The 16,635-nt window shown below is 41.5% G+C and overlaps 4 protein-coding genes across 5 annotated transcripts; 3 read left to right on the plus strand and 1 right to left on the minus strand.

Annotated features, from left to right (window-relative positions):
- The first annotated feature begins 155 nt into the window (after positions 1 to 155).
- Positions 156 to 2,697, plus strand: mad2l1bp (MAD2L1 binding protein). The gene is made up of 3 exons (XM_056435481.1): positions 156 to 898; positions 1,633 to 1,913; positions 2,027 to 2,697. The coding sequence occupies exons 1-3, from the start codon at positions 484 to 486 to the stop codon at positions 2,549 to 2,551; spliced, it is 1,221 nt and encodes a 406-aa protein (XP_056291456.1). The 5' UTR covers positions 156 to 483; the 3' UTR covers positions 2,552 to 2,697.
- Positions 2,698 to 5,902, minus strand: ephx5 (epoxide hydrolase 5). Of its 2 annotated transcripts, none has more exons than XM_056435480.1 (10): positions 5,792 to 5,902; positions 5,631 to 5,710; positions 5,325 to 5,538; positions 5,029 to 5,209; positions 4,694 to 4,903; positions 4,488 to 4,617; positions 3,952 to 4,058; positions 3,710 to 3,818; positions 3,423 to 3,548; positions 2,698 to 3,318 (listed from the first exon to the last, which is right to left on the minus strand). In XM_056435480.1, exons 2-10 carry the CDS (start codon positions 5,651 to 5,653, stop codon positions 3,117 to 3,119), a joined length of 1,302 nt encoding a protein of 433 aa, XP_056291455.1. In that variant the 5' UTR covers positions 5,654 to 5,710; positions 5,792 to 5,902; the 3' UTR covers positions 2,698 to 3,116. The 2 variants fall into 2 exon arrangements, with proteins under 2 accessions (XP_056291455.1, XP_056291454.1); XM_056435479.1 differs by having other exon boundaries at positions 3,952 to 4,163.
- Positions 5,903 to 5,999: 97 nt separating this feature from the next.
- cst3 (cystatin C (amyloid angiopathy and cerebral hemorrhage)) lies at positions 6,000 to 8,592 on the plus strand. Its single transcript, XM_056435484.1, has 3 exons — positions 6,000 to 6,257; positions 7,551 to 7,661; positions 7,962 to 8,592. The coding sequence occupies exons 1-3, from the start codon at positions 6,054 to 6,056 to the stop codon at positions 8,034 to 8,036; spliced, it is 390 nt and encodes a 129-aa protein (XP_056291459.1). The 5' UTR covers positions 6,000 to 6,053; the 3' UTR covers positions 8,037 to 8,592.
- Positions 8,593 to 12,823: 4,231 nt separating this feature from the next.
- On the plus strand, positions 12,824 to 14,922 carry LOC130207237 (glycine N-acyltransferase-like protein 3). Its single transcript, XM_056435742.1, has 5 exons — positions 12,824 to 13,004; positions 13,145 to 13,252; positions 13,345 to 13,462; positions 14,042 to 14,174; positions 14,291 to 14,922. Exons 1-5 carry the CDS (start codon positions 12,930 to 12,932, stop codon positions 14,688 to 14,690), a joined length of 834 nt encoding a protein of 277 aa, XP_056291717.1. The 5' UTR covers positions 12,824 to 12,929; the 3' UTR covers positions 14,691 to 14,922.
- The last annotated feature ends 1,713 nt before the right edge of the window (positions 14,923 to 16,635 follow it).

Raw genomic sequence — 16,635 nt, forward strand, 5'->3', positions numbered from 1 at the left:
ATATATCACCTAACGTTATACCTGAAGTGACCACTATATAGTGCGAATGAGTCGATGTGTTACATTCGTGGAAAACCGACAGCAGGACTTCATCACAGCACCAAAGCGATATACATTTATTTTATTCCAGACTTATGACTCAATAAAGCAACAAACACAAATTGAACTCCAATATATAACGATATGTCCAAATCGATTTAGGACCGTCAAAAAATGACTAAACTTGTGTACTGCATTGTAACATTTGAAAACCCTCCTCTAGTGTCGGGTATGTTGAGTTGTTACACAAGGAAAGCGCTTGATACAAAGTCTCATTCGAAATAATATTTATAGTCAGTGATGTTTAAATTTCATCAAGCTGTTACAACCAAGTATCGACTGATAAAAGAGTGTTACAAATGTTAAAAATGGGTAGTGTCTATTTATTATTATTTGTATCCATTTTTCCGTGCAACGTGAACGCTGCATCACTCTCTTCCCATAATGCAGTTCGGGAAAGACCCGGCGGGGACATTCAAAACCATGGCAGGCGACTCGAATAAATTGAAATCAACATCAGACTCTAAAAATACGTCGTTTATTCATAACGGAGACAATGAGATAACGAGGCGTCTGACGTTCCCGTCAGAGGACGGCGTTATCCCGCTGGAGGACCCGAATAAGACGTCTAAACAACTAACGTTACAAAGTGTTCCCGACGACTCGGATTCATGCCGACTGTCTCCGGAAGTCGCCGAACAACTCTCGCCACATTTCGTAAACACACGTTTAAAGACGGAAAATGCAACGGAATTGAAAGATGTCTCCCTCGAACATCGACAAAATACAAAACAGCACATTGGTTACGACGCTGAAGACAAGGAAGACACCGCTTTGCCTTCCACAACCGGCCCTGCAGGTAACATGAGGCAACCTAGGCGTTGTGGGTTTACTATTCGGTCGTAACATACTTTATATTTCACGGTACATTTACGTTAGGTCTGATATTACAATGTTGAGGTACTTAAACTAATTCCATTATGTTATAAGCAAAAGCTCCTATCATTGTCGAGTTTCTATTTCTTTATTGTGATGTAGTATATGATGTCTGTATCGTTTCCCAGTTACTTGACGGATACAGATCATGGATATTTTTGCAGACAAAACGGTATCAACAATGAATATATGATTAGCCTCAACTATCCAGCACTTCTTTATAAAAGACATCTTTGGTTCTTGATGGCACATCAAGCAATAGTATTTGTATTTACCAACAACTATTCAGCAGTAGAGAGTAAATACAAGTAGCCCTGACACGACCAGCTGCATTTAAATTCTACTTGTACATTAAGGCATCAATAACTATAATCCAGTGGAATAAAAACCGTATATACTGCTGCATAGATCTGTACAAAGGCAACATTTTAAATGCAGGATTATTTGCTGATGGAGTATGTGTTGCCTATGCCGACGTAGAGGATCTGAGTAACTCTTCCACCACGGACATGTGGTAGTTGTTACTTTACAGGGAGAAATAACTTCAATAGAACACTAGCATTGTAAGATTTAATTATCATTTATTTAGCAAAAATTGAGCAGGAGAGGTCTTTTGGTCATCACAATTACCTTATTCTGGTCCCTTGTTTTTTTCAGATAACAGCCAAGAAGATGACACTTGTCAGAATAGTTTGCAAGATTCCAATGTGACTGCCAGTAAACAACATTGTAACACAGAGGACATTGACTCTGAGGCGAAGAGAAAAGCGCTGGACGAAGGCCTTGTGAACGTGGTTTTCCCTGGCACTGTAACGCAGGAAGGCTGCTGCCGCTTCGTCAGCGAGATCCTCAAGTGCATTCTCTATCAGAGGCAGCAACTACCCATGACTTATGACCAGCTGGTGTACTCCCAGAAGAAACAGCAAGCCTCAATGCAGGTGAATGGGAAACATTGTGTGCATGCCGAGTGCAATTCAACTGTTAATAAATGAAGACGTACTGTGGAATTTTAATGAACCATCAGTGTCTGCTGAATGTTTTTGTTTTCCAGGATAAAGATATAGTAAGTCGGAGGCCAGTGCAAGCTGCAGACATGGAGTGGCGCAAGTGTCAACAGACCCTTCAGGAGCTAGAGGAAGTGCTGCAGCAGCTGGAGGTGCTTTTCTCCCTGAGCAGGGTGCCGCGCATGCTGCTGCTCATGGGTGGCTCCCTCATCCTCCCCAAAGAGCTGTATGAAATCAACATGGAGGCTCTGATATTGGCTGGAGATCAATGTCTGCGTGTGTCTTCATGCTTGAGGCAACTCTTCCGCAATCTGTTTGTGGCTGACCTGTTGTCCGACAGCCGACCCGTTTGTTTAATGCCCACCACAGTCTTGGCACTGGCTCACAGGGATTGCGGTGTTGATTGGTTCCGCCCTAAACTACAATTTAAAATCCCAACCCGTGTAAAACACAAAATTATTGCTCTGTCTACTGATCCCAGCATCTATAAGGAACCACGGGCACAGGGGTCAGACTGGCTGGATTATGTGTGGTTTCAGGCACCCATGACCATCAAGGGCTTTGGCAAATGACTGGAAAGGTTGGGCAGCACCGTCTTAGATTGGAACTCCCTTTCTTGAGCCTGTATCCTAAAATTACATTTTAATTGCATTGAGTTTGTTTTGTTTTTTTGTTTGTCATTAAAAGCATGTCTATTGCAACAAAATGGACACAAGCATTATGGTGTATTAACCTTTTTATAGAACTTTGAGTATCAGTTTATATTAAAATGCTTGACATGTTTTGCATAAAATATCACCATAACTTTAAAGATGTTAAACACACATCAGTGCAATATATTTTTACCAAAACTTGAACGGTTTAATGCATTATATTGATTTCTTCAATCCAATCTTTGGATACATTGGAATGTAAGTGCCATCTTGTGTACAAGTTTACATTTATTAAAACATGAAAAATATTTTGACAGTGCTGCTATTTGAGGCAATCAAGCAATGTGGTGCATTATAATGTGAAAAGGGGAAGAGGGATGTGCATCCGTGTCCCATTTGGAAGAACCAGTCAAAATCAAACTTCCCAGCAATAATCGAGAACAGATGGCCATAATTACATTGGTCTGAAAGCTCGTCAGTGGGTTCAGACCTTCTCTACATTTTTGACAAACTGGACAAGGTCGTTGGCTAGCAGCTGGGGCTCCTCGAAGGCAGCAAAGTGACCACCTCGAGGCATGAAAGTGTAGGAGTAGATGTTTCGATACTTAGTTTGTGCCCATGACCTCGGGCAATGCATCAGCTCCCCGGGGAAGGCAGCAAGTCCAGTGGGCACAAAAACCCCCATCCTAAAAACAAAAGACACACAATTAGAACATGATTGGATAATGGGGTTGTAAACTTTACAAAACAAAAAAGTCATGGTTCGGACAGTAAATGTTTGGCCACATACTTTGCATCCACTCTTTTGTCGAGGTTGCTCTTGAAATTCTCTTTGTAGAAACGCATGGAGGAGACAATGGAGCCCGTGGTCCAGTAGATCATGACATTTGTCAATACGTCATCCAGGCTGAATTTCCTGTACAGGTGCAGCATGTATAATTAATCACAGCCAGCAACACCATCACTTAAACCTTGTTGATCTATCGTTTAATTTATATTAAACTTGTATTAAGTTTAAGCTTGTATATATCATATGCTAAAAACAAAAAGGCTAAACGAAAAAATTCCCGCTTGTACCTCTCCAGCCCACCATCCACCAGGTCTGTGTTGCTCAGTTCAGTCCAGGTGGAGAACTTCTCCAGAATGTAGGCCGCCAAGCCTACGGGAGAGTCATTGGGCCCACAGCCTGTGTCCACAATTTAAGATATATTTAGAGCTGAAATAAGGGTATGCTGACATTACAAAATCCCAGTTTGCTTGTCTTTGACCTGTTAACAGGCCAATATGGTCATCATAATCTGTTTCTTGGTTGTCCCCACCTGCAGTGTCTGGTTTAGTGGCCTGGATGTGAAAGTAGCCCGTTTCCCTCAGGATGTTCCAGACATTCTTCTCAAAGAAAGGGAACAATCGGCGAACATCTTCCCGACTCAAGCCCACCAGGAACGGCAGATATTGACCAATCATGAGGGAAAACATCACTTTGAATCCCCTTCTTGCCATACACATGTTGAGGTGGAGACCTTTTACACACCTGGAAAATATTTTTTAATTGTCAGTTTTATCTAAGATTATAAGTCTTAAAACACGTGAATCCTGTTACGTGCCAATTTACAGATATAAATGCAGGTTTTTAAATCTCAATTTTGTTTTTGCACAGTAACCTTGATTTGCTCCAGGAATTTGATGTGCAAGTAGTTTGTCATGAGTGCACTTTGCACACTGCAAACACTGTTTCGCAATTTAGGCAACAATGTCACAAGTCTTCCTATATAAATAAAACATGTGGGTGGTGGAAAGTGAGTGCACTGTTGGGGTAACTTGTAGCACTTAGAGAGGTTTGTTTGTGTCGTCTTACAGAGGCTTCATCTGTGCCATGTTGGTGGTTATGAGAGAGCCCCAGTCTCCTCCCTGCAGATAGAACTGGGAGAATCCTAAACGTTCCATCAGTGTCAGGAAAATGCGGGCAGCAGCGAGACTGTCGAATCCTAAATAGAAACAGAAATCCGTAAACACCTGCTGCTCACGCTGAAATACACACAAATGTTTATTTAAACTCCCTACCTTGTTTATGAGGAGCATCTGAGTAGCCATAGCCAGGGATGGATGGGCATATGACCTCAAACACTAGACCATCCTGGTTCTCTGTGAGAAGGGGCAGAATCTTGTAGAACTCATAGAAGGAGCCCGGCCAGCCGTGAACCAGCATAAGAGGCAAAACCTTCTGGTTCGCACGGTGTGCTGGTCGCACATGGACGTAGTGCACATCCAACCCTGCATTGATACAAAATAATTGGTGTGAAAGTAAAATAAGACCCTAACGTGTGGACCGAAAGTTGGCCAACTGGTTTGGTTAATTGGAAGCAAAACCTGCAGCTTTAGCTCCGGGTTGTGTGTACCTTCTATTTTAGTTTTGAAGTGTGGATACTGGTTAAGTACCCCCACCTGCTTTTTCCAGTCAAATGTCTGTCTCCAATAGGAAACCACTGTCTTGAGGTATGTGGAATTGAAGCCATACTGGAAGCAGCTATCTTCCAAAGGATCGGTGTAGCGGGTTCTGTCAATACGCTCATGGAGGTCCTGTTGAAGAAGACCACTGCTGATTGTTCCACATAAACACATCAATGTCTCATTGTTGGCATTTATAATTTCATAACTGGCGACGAAGAAATTTAATTCACAGCTCAAAAAGTACCTCAATCTCTTCCTCTGAGGTTTGCACTTTAAATGAATAGATGTGATCGTCCTCTGTCAGCGGCTTCTTTCCTGCTCCCCACCAGCCTTCACCGAGAGGAATACTTTTGACCTCTCCTCTTTTGTACACTGCATGCATAAGTATACCCCCTGCTGCCACGGCAGAGCCTATCAGGAGCTGCTTTTGGATGCCATCCAAGCCACAGAAAGCCGCCCTGCAAAGAGTGGGAAAATATGAGAAATATGCATCGAGATCATTACAAATATGTAGATTTTGATCAAATCGGAGTCGTAGAAGCCCACTTACTTCAAAAACTCAAGTCTCTGCATTGTGCAGTTCCAAAGGTGAGTGCACACAGGTGATTTATTGTCTTCTTCTTTTTAGACCTACACGAGGGGGGGTAAAGGTTTACTTTTCTGCACCGCGCTTCGAAAGTTACAAGAACGTCACCTTGCGTTTCAACATACCTTGTTCGTCTCCTTTCTTTTTTTTAGAAGTGCCTTCAGAAAATGTTCGAGTGTCTACACAACTTGAGCGGATACGGAAGTGGCCCGTGAACCGTAAAGTTCTTCTGAAGTGTCTGTGGCGACTCGAACGAACACGATCGGTTTGATTGGCCGCGAGACGTGTCACTCAAACAGCCAGTGACGTCGTCCTTTAAATACCGAGGGATAGGAGGCGTCGACGTCGAGCTCGTGTTGTTGTGTCCAAGTGCGCAGTGAGAGAAACATGACGTGGAAGATTGCCCTCTTGGTGCTCGCCGTGGTCTTCACCGTCGGCTCGGTAGGCGCCATGATCGGGGGGTTTCAAGACATCGACTCCAATGACGAGGGCGTGCGCAATGCCCTCAGCTTCTCCGTCGTCCAACACAACCGAAACAGCAACGACATGTTCCTCAGCCAGGTGGCAGAAGTGATCAAGGCTGAGAGACAGGTTGGGTTACGTTTGGTTTTTTGAGCTAAAAAACATCTCTACACTCTTTATTTCACAGACACAATTCCGGTTTAGTGTACGTACAGGCCGCGGTGTGACGCCACGTAGAGTGACAGTAGGCCTGTTTGGAGAAGACTGTGCCCAATGTTTCGCTTTTCAGCCCTAAACTAACTGAGGTGGCGTAACCGAGCGCAGCGCGTCATGCTCTGAAACCCCCGTCTCCACATTGTGCAACCGATACAAACCAACCGGACTTGTTGACGATGTAAGAGGAGAGACGTAGTTCACTGGGTTTCACACTGAGCTAAATGTTCTTTTTTTTCTTCTTTCCAAAATAACGGAAAGAGAAGGGGCTTCGCTCCTACACTATTTTAATCTATTCATCATCTGCATGGATTTAGAGATTGGCAGGGAAACAAGTCTGGCCCTCTGAATAGCCACAAACCCGATAATCCAAATAAACCCTATCCAGTGTGGTTGTACTTTATTTATTATTTTACTGCAAGTAATTTGAATTAATTTAACGTAGTTGTGTGCTCTTCTTGAAACTTTAAAGAGGGCAAACATGAGTTAGTTTTGTCAAAATGCGTCGGTATTGTGTGGCAAAAGTGTTGCGAACAAGCCTCGCTAAACATGTTTCAAAGTGTAAATATCCGCTCAAGGTAACCAGTTGTTTCAGATCCCTTCGACCAAACTGTTCCCATGAAAACATAAGAAATGTGACTTAATGGATCAATATATATATTACTTGAGCTGAAACTAATATCTGGTGGCGCAGCGCACAGTCTTTGAGTGCAGTCTCCTTTTGCGTGAAAGAGATCGAAACCAGGTCGGGCGATCTTTTTATTTGTATTTTTCGAAAATGTATTTCTTCATCCGTGGCTGTGATGCACTGCTCACTTATACAATCGTAATCGCCGAAATGGATATGAACGGTGTCTTGAAGATCTCCAGCAATATGTTTGTGAATGTGTGACGAATCTGGTGAGCGAGACAGAGCCCCGCTGCAGATGTTAAGAGAACACAACGCACGCACGCGTAGGGAAACCAGTAGGTTTGTAAACCAGTAGGGGTGTATCAACGGCACCATATCATTTGTGTGAGCTTCATTGGTATTTAACAGACTTTACGGAGAAGCTGACAGTTGACTAGTGTTTTAGGGCATGTGTATATTTTAACTGTTGGTCTGGAATCTAATGACTGCCAGTTTTGCCTTAATGTTCCATACATTTGACATCTGCTGTATGCTATACTGCTTTAGAATGAAGGTTAACTGGGATCTTCTCCATACAGTTGGTGGCTGGCTACAAATACCGTTTAACTGTGAGAATGGCGAAGACCCCCTGCAGAAAGGGCGGCGCCGGGGAGGTGTGTGAGATCCACCAAGACCCGGCTAACGCTCAGGTAATTACTTTAAAGAGGCAACGACCTCAGCTGAAACATATTTTCCACCATTTTTGCTTTTGTGAGTTGTTGGACACATTGTTTAACTGTCAAACAGTAGACTTCCCTCCTCAACCACACGATAAAATTGTGAAAGAATAGTATACTTCCCTTCTTTGAACCATTTAGCTGTGTTTGTTGTTGTTACCACAGAAGTGTGAATTGGTAGTGTCATCATAAACCAGATCACCAAGTAAATATTGATCTCCGACTGCGATTATTTCAGTGTGTACTAATTTGCTAACTTTTGTTTTTCCTCAGACTTACGAGTGCATGTTCACCGTGTGGAGCCGTCCATGGCTCAATGAAATCAGGATGATCGAGCAGACCTGCTAGAAAGAGAACTATGAGGGAAATCATCCCTGTTGCAGTGTTTGCAGAATAACCTTCATACAGAGCAATATGTATTGTCCTGAAGATGAAGCACAACATAATAACCTTTTGAAAGTCAGTGTTTCAGAATCTCGATCAAGTATAGCATTGTAGAGATGCATTTTGCTTTCTAATGCATAATCACTAAGCCAGGCAAAGAACAAATAATGTAACTAAATTGTTGATCAGGTGGTCTTTTATTGATAGTTTGACTCAATGATTTACTTTTTTTTTTTATTCGAAGCACATGTACACAGAGCACTTTCAGCTGTAACCAAATAAAATGAGCTATATTAATGATGGGGAAACATTTTGTTACCTTCCTGATAATTGCACAGTCCTTCCTCAGTCCAGATTCACTCAATAGTGGGACATTCCAGCTGGTAACATTGTTTGAAAAGAAACCAAACGGATGGATGTATTATTTGGTGAAAGATGACTTTTTACCCATGCAATAATAAAGGTATGAAGAAGAAGCTCTTTATGGAACTATAGCTTTATAATAAATAAATTGAACTTGTTGGATGAGGTGGAGTAATGTAATTATTTCCTAGTCTGACCAATTACATCAGGTATCATTTTCATCTTCATAATTAAGTACTGACTCAAACACAAATACAATTATTAGTAGTGCTAGCATTTAGTCAAAGCTAATTAAATGTAAACACCAGTTCATCCTTCGGTTGTGCTATAGGACTGTATGTTATGTTTTCAATGTTCTGGTATGAGTGAGCCTCATTTTCTTAACTATTGTTACTCTAACATGACTCAGAAAAATTGTCATGGACATTTTGAACCAATAACTAGAGAACAATTGTCTTTCAAATGTTTATTTAAGATATTTACAAGTGGGCAAAACCACCAACACTGAAAGAGCTGACTAAAGTTCAAAGTGCCCCTGTTCCCCTCTCAATCTTTAAGCTGCAATTTATGAAAGAAGGATGCCTTATCAATTAAATCAGGCCACTTATTTGAGGATCCATGAATAATTATCATGGACCAGGTGATTGAGTGTGTGAATGTGCTAATCCTGGAATTTTAATTTTTTTAACGTGTGATATTTCTTGAAGTCACGTTTGTATCCTCACATGTACTTTTCTAAAATAATTTTTATTTGTGAAAGGTTTACAACTTCTGTGCCAAATTAAGCACAACAGGAAGTCGTGCTCTCACCTATGGTCTGGTGGCACAGGCATTACTGCAGAAAATGTCAATCATGAAAGACATTGTTGACATGACTACGATGAGGAACATTGTCCTGGACAATGTCTCAAAGGTCCAAGACGTACAGATACAGAAGCCACATATTCCTGACAGGAAGTAGCCACTGCACCAGCTGCTTCAACCTCTTCTGCGCCTGCCACCACAATCCCAACAGCCTCAGCACCTCCAGCTACCACCAACGCACTTGTATCCAAGGCAGCTACGGTCAGGGTACTGGCAAGCCCAGGACCAGGAGCCATGCAACCAGCAGCCTCAGCACTGGCACCAACTGGCAATAACCTGAAGGGTTATTTGGGAGTTTTTTGGTGGGTGTGTGGTTTTTTGGGGGGGATGTGTATGTGTTACAGATTGTAAACACGAGAGACTAATTTGTTTTGTATTGATTGGGCTATACAAATAAACTGAATTGAATTGAATTGAACTGCCCTCTAATATGGTGATGTCATCATTTTGCTGAGTGTATTTTTAAGGGGAAGTCTCTTACCTTTGGGACAACCACAAAGGCTTTCAACACAATGCGAGCGAATATAGCCTCCACTCTGCTCCGTGAATCAGGTGTTTACCTCAAGGCTGATAATTTTTGTAATAAAATGTCATGATAGTGTTCCTACAACAAAGTAAAGTCCATACTAAAGATCAATGATGTGTTATGTGCTTTCCCAGACACTCAGATGTAGGGCATCACTGGATGGCAGGATATCCAGGCACGTGCACATATAGACCCCAAGTTGTGCTCAAGCACCAGCCCTTTTGCCCTGGATGAGAAAAGTGCCCTTTTTGCTGGAGCCCACTTTTTTTTTTCATTCATCAGTATTTAAGAATAACAATTACTCTCTCTGTCATCAATTCCCCCCAAATGTGTTTTGATATCCGACGGAACATTTATTTGAGTTCTTTCGCCCCGACATGCTCCGCGGCGCTCACAAAATCCATGATTTGAAAGCCTTGCAGCAGTTTACTGACGTCATGTTTAATAAAGAGAGAGAGAGATACACCAGGCATCTTCTTTGTGTTATATAAATGCTGTTTAGACAATTTCGAAAGTATGTTGAAAGTATGTTTATCAATGTCACGAGAATTCACAGCTAGAAAATAGCAGCTAAACTATGCTCACAAGTCTAACTCTCGGTGTCATGCTATCATTGTGCCTCATTGTTTTATGTGTTATCTCTTTGTTTACTCTGTTCCAGTCTTACAACGATCAATCTTGTAGAAAACAGACAACACGGCTCAGCACAAATTTATTTTAACTTACAGTAAAGTAACAACACAAGTGATTCAAACTATAGTTTCTAGTCTTCTTCACTTTCAATAACACATTGTTGCTGCTTCTGAATTTCCTCTTGGCTGTTGACCTAAGAGGGCAGTATGGATCCGTATCAGACCAGCGAGGAGGGCAATACGTGGCTGGCATGATGACCCATTAGCCAATCAGAACGCTTGTACTGTTGCCATATAATAATTCATCTTTAGTCAAAAAGAAAATGTTAGATAGCTGTCTAATCCTGCCCAGAGGAAACGCAGGTCGAGGACAGCTTCACTAGTGTATTGCTGCTTATGCTTCAACTCTGCCCTTTTTGGGGTTTAAGCACCTGCCCCCCAAAATGTCTGTGCACGTGCCTGTTGATGACCCACGATGAGTAATTACAAAGATCTGGATACATTGTAAATTTGAGACGTACAGACTCCGAGTCTGACACTACTTGGAGAATTCAAGTAGTGTGGTAAAATTAATGCTCATAGTAATGATGTCAGAATTCTGCAAGATTACATGAAAAAGCTCACATTAAATTGGAATGTAAATGTTTTAGTTTTAATATTGGCTGTGACTTCTGTGGTAGGTGGCAGCACCATACCTGTGGGTTATCAGCAGAGCTGCATGTGTTAACAATGTGTAGCCTGAACTTCTCAAATAAGACCATTTCAATTAACCCTCCTGTTATGTTCGTTTCTTACATACAGCCGTGATGTTCCCGTGTCAATTTGACCCGGTTAATGTTGAATCATCCAAAAGTGGTCAGAAACCAAAAAATTCTAAAAACTATAGTTTGTACATCATCACCAACAACATTACTAACAATTCAATCCGTTTTTAGTGGAATTGAGTTATTTACCCCTCCATAGATCAGAGTTCAATCAGGATCACTCACTCGTTTTAATGAAAAATACATGTTCAAACAATTTTTTAGGAACATTGAAAGAATCTAAATCTAAATTGCATTAGTCTACCATAACATGTATTTTCTCCTAAATTTTATTTGCATTTTGTAATTTTTTTTTTTCATGGGGTGATGTAGATAAATAGAGATGAGACACCTGTGCTGTTCAGGGTCATAATGACCCGCTCACTAAAAATCAAGCCAAATGAGTCATAAAGGATTTGTATTGAAAGTAAACCTTAGTTATGTTTATTTTTAGTGTTAAGATGCATAAATTATATGATAAAAGATGACCAAAGGCCAGCACACAGTCATCCTCTTGGTGCAGTCGTTTGTATCTGCAGAGTGTAATGTTGTAGGACTGCTCAGCAACCATTTTGTATGTTTGGCCCTCCCCTGCTAAGGCGTGCGTGGAGTTTTCCCGCAGGGAAAACTAAAGGTTCCCGTCAAAATAGTATCTGTATTTCTCGCACAGCTGGGGTCGTTAGAAAGAGAATGTGTGTGGGTCTGAGATTGGGATGAGACAGGGTGTGTGTCTCTCCCAGTCAGACAGACAGTATATTAGAAGTACTATACTACAGATGTATTAGTTGTGACATGAAAGAAACCCTCACATTAGTGTCCCATGTCCAATAAAGGTGTCTTGAGGGGGAAAGTTAGAAGATGAGAAACATTGTTTTGTCTGTAAAGTGTGCTTCTCATGTAGGGTGATGGGCACACAGCAGGATATAGATGGTTCCCATAACAACCACCTGATTCTTTTGTTTGAAGTTTGAAATGTGTACAACTTTATATATGGGGTTGTGAATGGGATGTGTGTGTGCTGATATGTGTGTTTGTGTGTGTGTTGGTGTCTGTGCGCGTGTGTGTTAGTGTGTGTGTGTGTGTGGTGTGTGTGTGTGTTGAAACTTGGTGGGAGGGAGTAAGAAAGACTGTCCTACATTTACAAAGAAAGAAATAGTCTAAACATGACTCTTCTGATGACTTTTAGCCTTGACTTTCACAGCCGGGTCAAATTGACCCGGGAACATCATCTCTGTTATATAAACCTGCAGGGGGGGGTTGCAAATACATGATATTTTTTTTGTATTTTTTTTTTACGTTGATTACACTAAATAAGGTAAGCAGAAGAAGTTTTATACAGAAAGAGTACTTAGAAGTATTTTTCCGAGATTTTCAAACTTTGAAACGGGTCAATTTGACCCGCAACATAACAGGAGGGTTAAACTGGGAATTAATCCAATGATATTCATTCTCAGTTATCTCTGGTATTCTGCAAGTTTCGCTTTACGCTGTGGGCGTTCCCACGAGGCGCGTGCGGATCTCGGGATGCAAGGTCAACTCGGTATAACATTGGCCATAAGTGAGCCACTGTTAATGATTCATAAAGGCTAAGGCCATTTATCTTTGAACAGACGGGTGTAAACTCTTGGCAGATTAATGTGCGTCCGTGAAGAAGCTCCACTCCCCAAACATGAAGATCCTCAACAAAGCCGAACTCCAGATTGCTGAAGGAGTTCTGCTCAAACACCTGCCCAAGAGCTTCATGGTAGGCGGCTGATGTACAGCACATTCCTCAATGTGTCATTTTTAACTGCTGTGCCTTGCCATGTAGCTCTACACTCTTGTGTGTGTGTGTGTGTGTGTGTGTGTGTGTGTGTGTGTGTGTGTGTGTGTGTGTGTGTGTAGGTATACGGATTCATATATGGGATTAACAGGAAGAAACCAAGCACACTGGAGGTTATCGTTGATACGTGGCCGGATTTTAAGGTTATCATTTGTCGACCTGACCCCAAGGTGAGGTCAAACACCAGTGGAAACGTTGTGCATACATCGAGTTTCTGTGTGCCACTTGATTGTTGAATGCATCGTTTATTTCCCACAACAAGCGAGTCCTGGAGTTCATGAAAAATGTGGTCTACTACTACACCCTGGATGACCAGATGTTAAGGAAAATGCTGAGAGAAGAGAATTCAGTTGACTGGAGCACGCACTTTGTCATTGCTGGTGAGTTAAGGTCACTGCACAGTGCTTCATATCATTCGACAGGCAACACAGGTTATTTGTCTCAGTGTAACTCAGTGGTGTATCTAGGTTACCGTTAAGTACATTTACTCAAGTACTGTACTTTCAGCTTTAGATAATGGTACTTTGTTGGAGTATTTATATTTCATGACACTTTACAGTTCAACTCCATTACAGTTCAGGAGTAAATATACCTTCTATTTCCATACATTCATATTATTTGACAGCTGAAGACCAAGTTGCTTTCTGAATACAATTGTAAACCTGAAACTGTATGGCAAACTTATTAAAATGTGCAGTATCACTATGAAAAATGAATGCTGCACTGTTGATAATCCATGTAACATAAATATAACTGTTGACCACTCACCGGGACCACTTTTTCTTTTACTTTTGATACTTAAATTTACTACATTTAGCTCAATATTATACACTTTATTTTAAATGTTTAATGCAGGATTGTAATGTAGTATCGTGTGGTGTTGCTATTTTCATGAGTAAAGGAGGTGAATATATTCTCCACAAATTTATAGAATGGCATAAATCCCTTTTGTCCTCCAGCATTGGACGTTTCCCATGCAAACATGATCAAAGAAGTGTCTTCTGACAGAGAAGTCAACAACCGAGTCTATTCTTTGGTGCATCTTATGTATTTGCCAGACAGCAGTCATCTGCCTCCACCAACAGCTGACAGGTTGTTATATCATTACAATGTACTTTTAAGGACACATATGTTCATATTTTGCTGTCATAAGTCAAAAGTAAAATATTATTGTTTCATTGGTTGTCATAATCTGATTCTCCACATAGTGAGCTTGAATCAAGGATTTCACCCCTTAACCTTTCCCACGTTGACTTGGTGAATAAAACCTGGAAGTTTGGCGGGAACCAGCAGAGTCGCATTAACATCAAAAACCTCATCAGCAACTTCCCATCATGCTGCATCACTGACGGCCAGGGCCAGCCCGTGTCCTGGATTCTGATGAATGATTACTGTGCTTTGGGCTTGTTGCACACTCTGCCAGAGTACAGAGGCAGAGGTTATGCCAAAGCTCTGGTCAACACCATTGTCAGGAGACTCCACTCTGAGGGCTACCCAGTGTACTGCTTCATAGAGGAGGACAACGCGGTATCCTTCGAGCTCTTTAAAAGCCTGGGTTTCATTGAGGATCCCTCATACAGGGCAACATGGTTGGAGTTAAACTTTTGATTTTGTAACAATTGTCATTGAATGTAGAGCTGACACGTTCTCTGGCAAAGATACGGTCTTAGTAAATGAAAATGTGATTGACATATTATGTGAACACATTATATATAGGCTCTCCAAAGAATTGAATCAAAACCTGGACTGTTAAAATGTGGTGGAAGGGAAAGAGGCATTAAATGACACAAATAATACAATATCAATGTAACAATGTCAAATAAATTGAGCCCTTGATTTATTTTGTGATCTGTCAGCACTGAACAATTATCAAATGATGTCCGTATGCAGTCTGCCCTCTATCAAGGCTCTCAGTCAATTAAATGTTTCCCAAAAAACGACCCAAATGTCACGCATTTGCATTTCTCAAAGAGAGTGTGAATTTCTTTAGCAGGGGTCATGGCAGGAGGCATTGCGTAGGAGGCCGGACCAATGAGGCCAGGCCTTTGAGGCAGGAGAACAGAGAAGGAGACAGGGCCATTGGGAAGGAGACCAGGTCCAGGGGCTGGATGCAAGAAGCAGGGGCAAGGGGTCAGGACCCAGGACCAGCTTCAGACACAGCCAGGTCCATTGGACCGAAGAGGCGAGAAGGCACAAAGACTCCGGGGAAGAAGTTGAGTTCGTAATGTGCAATGAAGAGACATAAAGGAGTGAGCGGAAAGGAGGTAGGTGCTCAGTATATCCTAAAACGTCCCCCGGCAGCTATAAGCCTATAGCAGCATATCAAGGGGCTGGACCAGGTGAACCTGATTCAGCCCTAACTATAAGCTCTGTCAAAGAGGAAAGTCTTAAGTCGACTCTTAAACGAGGTGACTGTGTCTGCCTCCCGGACTGAAGGTGGAAGCTGGTTCCATAAAAGAGGAGCTTGCTAACTAAAGGCTCTGGCTCCCATTCTACTTTTTAAGACTCTAGGAACTACAAGTAGTCCCACATTTAGTGAGCGCAGCTCTCTCGTAATAATAATAATAATAATAACTTTATTTATATAGCACCTTTAAAAACAAAGTTTACAAAGTGCTCTCCAGAGAGTCAAGGCAAAACAAATAGAATAGTAAGAAACAAGTATAACATTTACAAAAATATATATATAGATATATATATATAATAATATGAAATTAAAAATTAAAAACAGACAAACTAAATTAGGGGAATCAAAGTTCTGCGTAAAAGGACGAGATCACTTCAAAGCTGTTCTATAAAAATGGGTTTTAAGAAGTGATTGAAAAGAAGTTACAGATTCTGCGAGCCTTAATCCCTCCGATAGGTCATTCCAAAGTCGAGGGGCTCTCACGGCAAAAGCCCGGTCACCCTTTGATTTAAGCCTCGACTTTGGAACGGCCAGAAGGGCAGCCTTAGACCGAAGGATCTAAGGCTGCGTGCTGGCTCGTAAGGGGCTAACATCTCAATGATATACCTGTAGCTTGGAGCCAGACCCAGGCGTGCTTTAAAAGTGATCAGCAAAATCTTTAAATCAATTCTAAAACGAACAGGGAGCCAGTGGAGAGAGGCCAACCCAGGTTTTGAGGCGATCGATTAAAATGGCGAGATCAACAGTATCGAAAAGAACTAAAACTGCACTCTCCCCCCTGTCTGCTGCTAAAAGAAGGTCATTCGTTACCTTGAGGAAAGCAGTTTCTGTACTGTGAAGCGCTCTAAAACCTGACTGAAATTTCTCAAATAAGTTATTCTGATTCATAAAAGCTAAAAGTTGTGATGAAACCACTTTTTCTAAAACTTTTGATAAAATGGGAAGTTTTGAAATTGGCCTAAAATTGGAAACAACAGATTGATCAAGCTTCGGTTTCTTTAAAAGCGGTTGTACGATAGCATGTTTAAAAGTTGATGAGAAAGTACCACTTGCTAGGGAGCTATTTATAATTAATAAAATGCTGGGCCCTACAGTGCCAATAACCTCTTTGAGGAATTTTGTCGGAATAAAATCAAGGCTACATGT

Source organism: Pseudoliparis swirei, chromosome 17 (assembly GCF_029220125.1).
Source record: "Pseudoliparis swirei isolate HS2019 ecotype Mariana Trench chromosome 17, NWPU_hadal_v1, whole genome shotgun sequence".
Lineage (NCBI taxonomy): Eukaryota > Metazoa > Chordata > Actinopteri > Perciformes > Liparidae > Pseudoliparis > Pseudoliparis swirei.

Bases quoted from the DNA above. Each gene is read 5' to 3' on its own strand.
- LOC130207237 (XM_056435742.1), top strand. From the start codon at position 12,930: ATGAAGATCCTCAACAAAGCCGAACTCCAGATTGCTGAAGGAGTTCTG. The intron at 13,253-13,344 runs GTGAGGTCAAAC...TCCCACAACAAG, and splicing joins TTTGTCGACCTGACCCCAAG to CGAGTCCTGGAGTTCATGAA. The intron at 13,463-14,041 runs GTGAGTTAAGGT...TTTGTCCTCCAG, and splicing joins CACGCACTTTGTCATTGCTG to CATTGGACGTTTCCCATGCA.
- cst3 (XM_056435484.1), top strand. From the start codon at position 6,054: ATGACGTGGAAGATTGCCCTCTTGGTGCTCGCCGTGGTCTTCACCGTC. The intron at 6,258-7,550 runs GTTGGGTTACGT...TTCTCCATACAG, and splicing joins TGATCAAGGCTGAGAGACAG to TTGGTGGCTGGCTACAAATA. The intron at 7,662-7,961 runs GTAATTACTTTA...GTTTTTCCTCAG, and splicing joins AAGACCCGGCTAACGCTCAG to ACTTACGAGTGCATGTTCAC.
- ephx5 (XM_056435479.1), bottom strand. From the start codon at position 5,653: ATGCAGAGACTTGAGTTTTTGAA. The intron at 4,164-4,487 runs GTAAGACGACAC...AATATTTTCCAG, and splicing joins ATGGCACAGATGAAGCCTCT to GTGTGTAAAAGGTCTCCACC. The intron at 3,819-3,951 runs GTGGGGACAACC...TTGTGGACACAG, and splicing joins CACTAAACCAGACACTGCAG to GCTGTGGGCCCAATGACTCT.
- mad2l1bp (XM_056435481.1), top strand. From the start codon at position 484: ATGCAGTTCGGGAAAGACCCGGCGGGGACATTCAAAACCATGGCAGGC. The intron at 899-1,632 runs GTAACATGAGGC...TGTTTTTTTCAG, and splicing joins TTCCACAACCGGCCCTGCAG to ATAACAGCCAAGAAGATGAC. The intron at 1,914-2,026 runs GTGAATGGGAAA...TTTGTTTTCCAG, and splicing joins AACAGCAAGCCTCAATGCAG to GATAAAGATATAGTAAGTCG.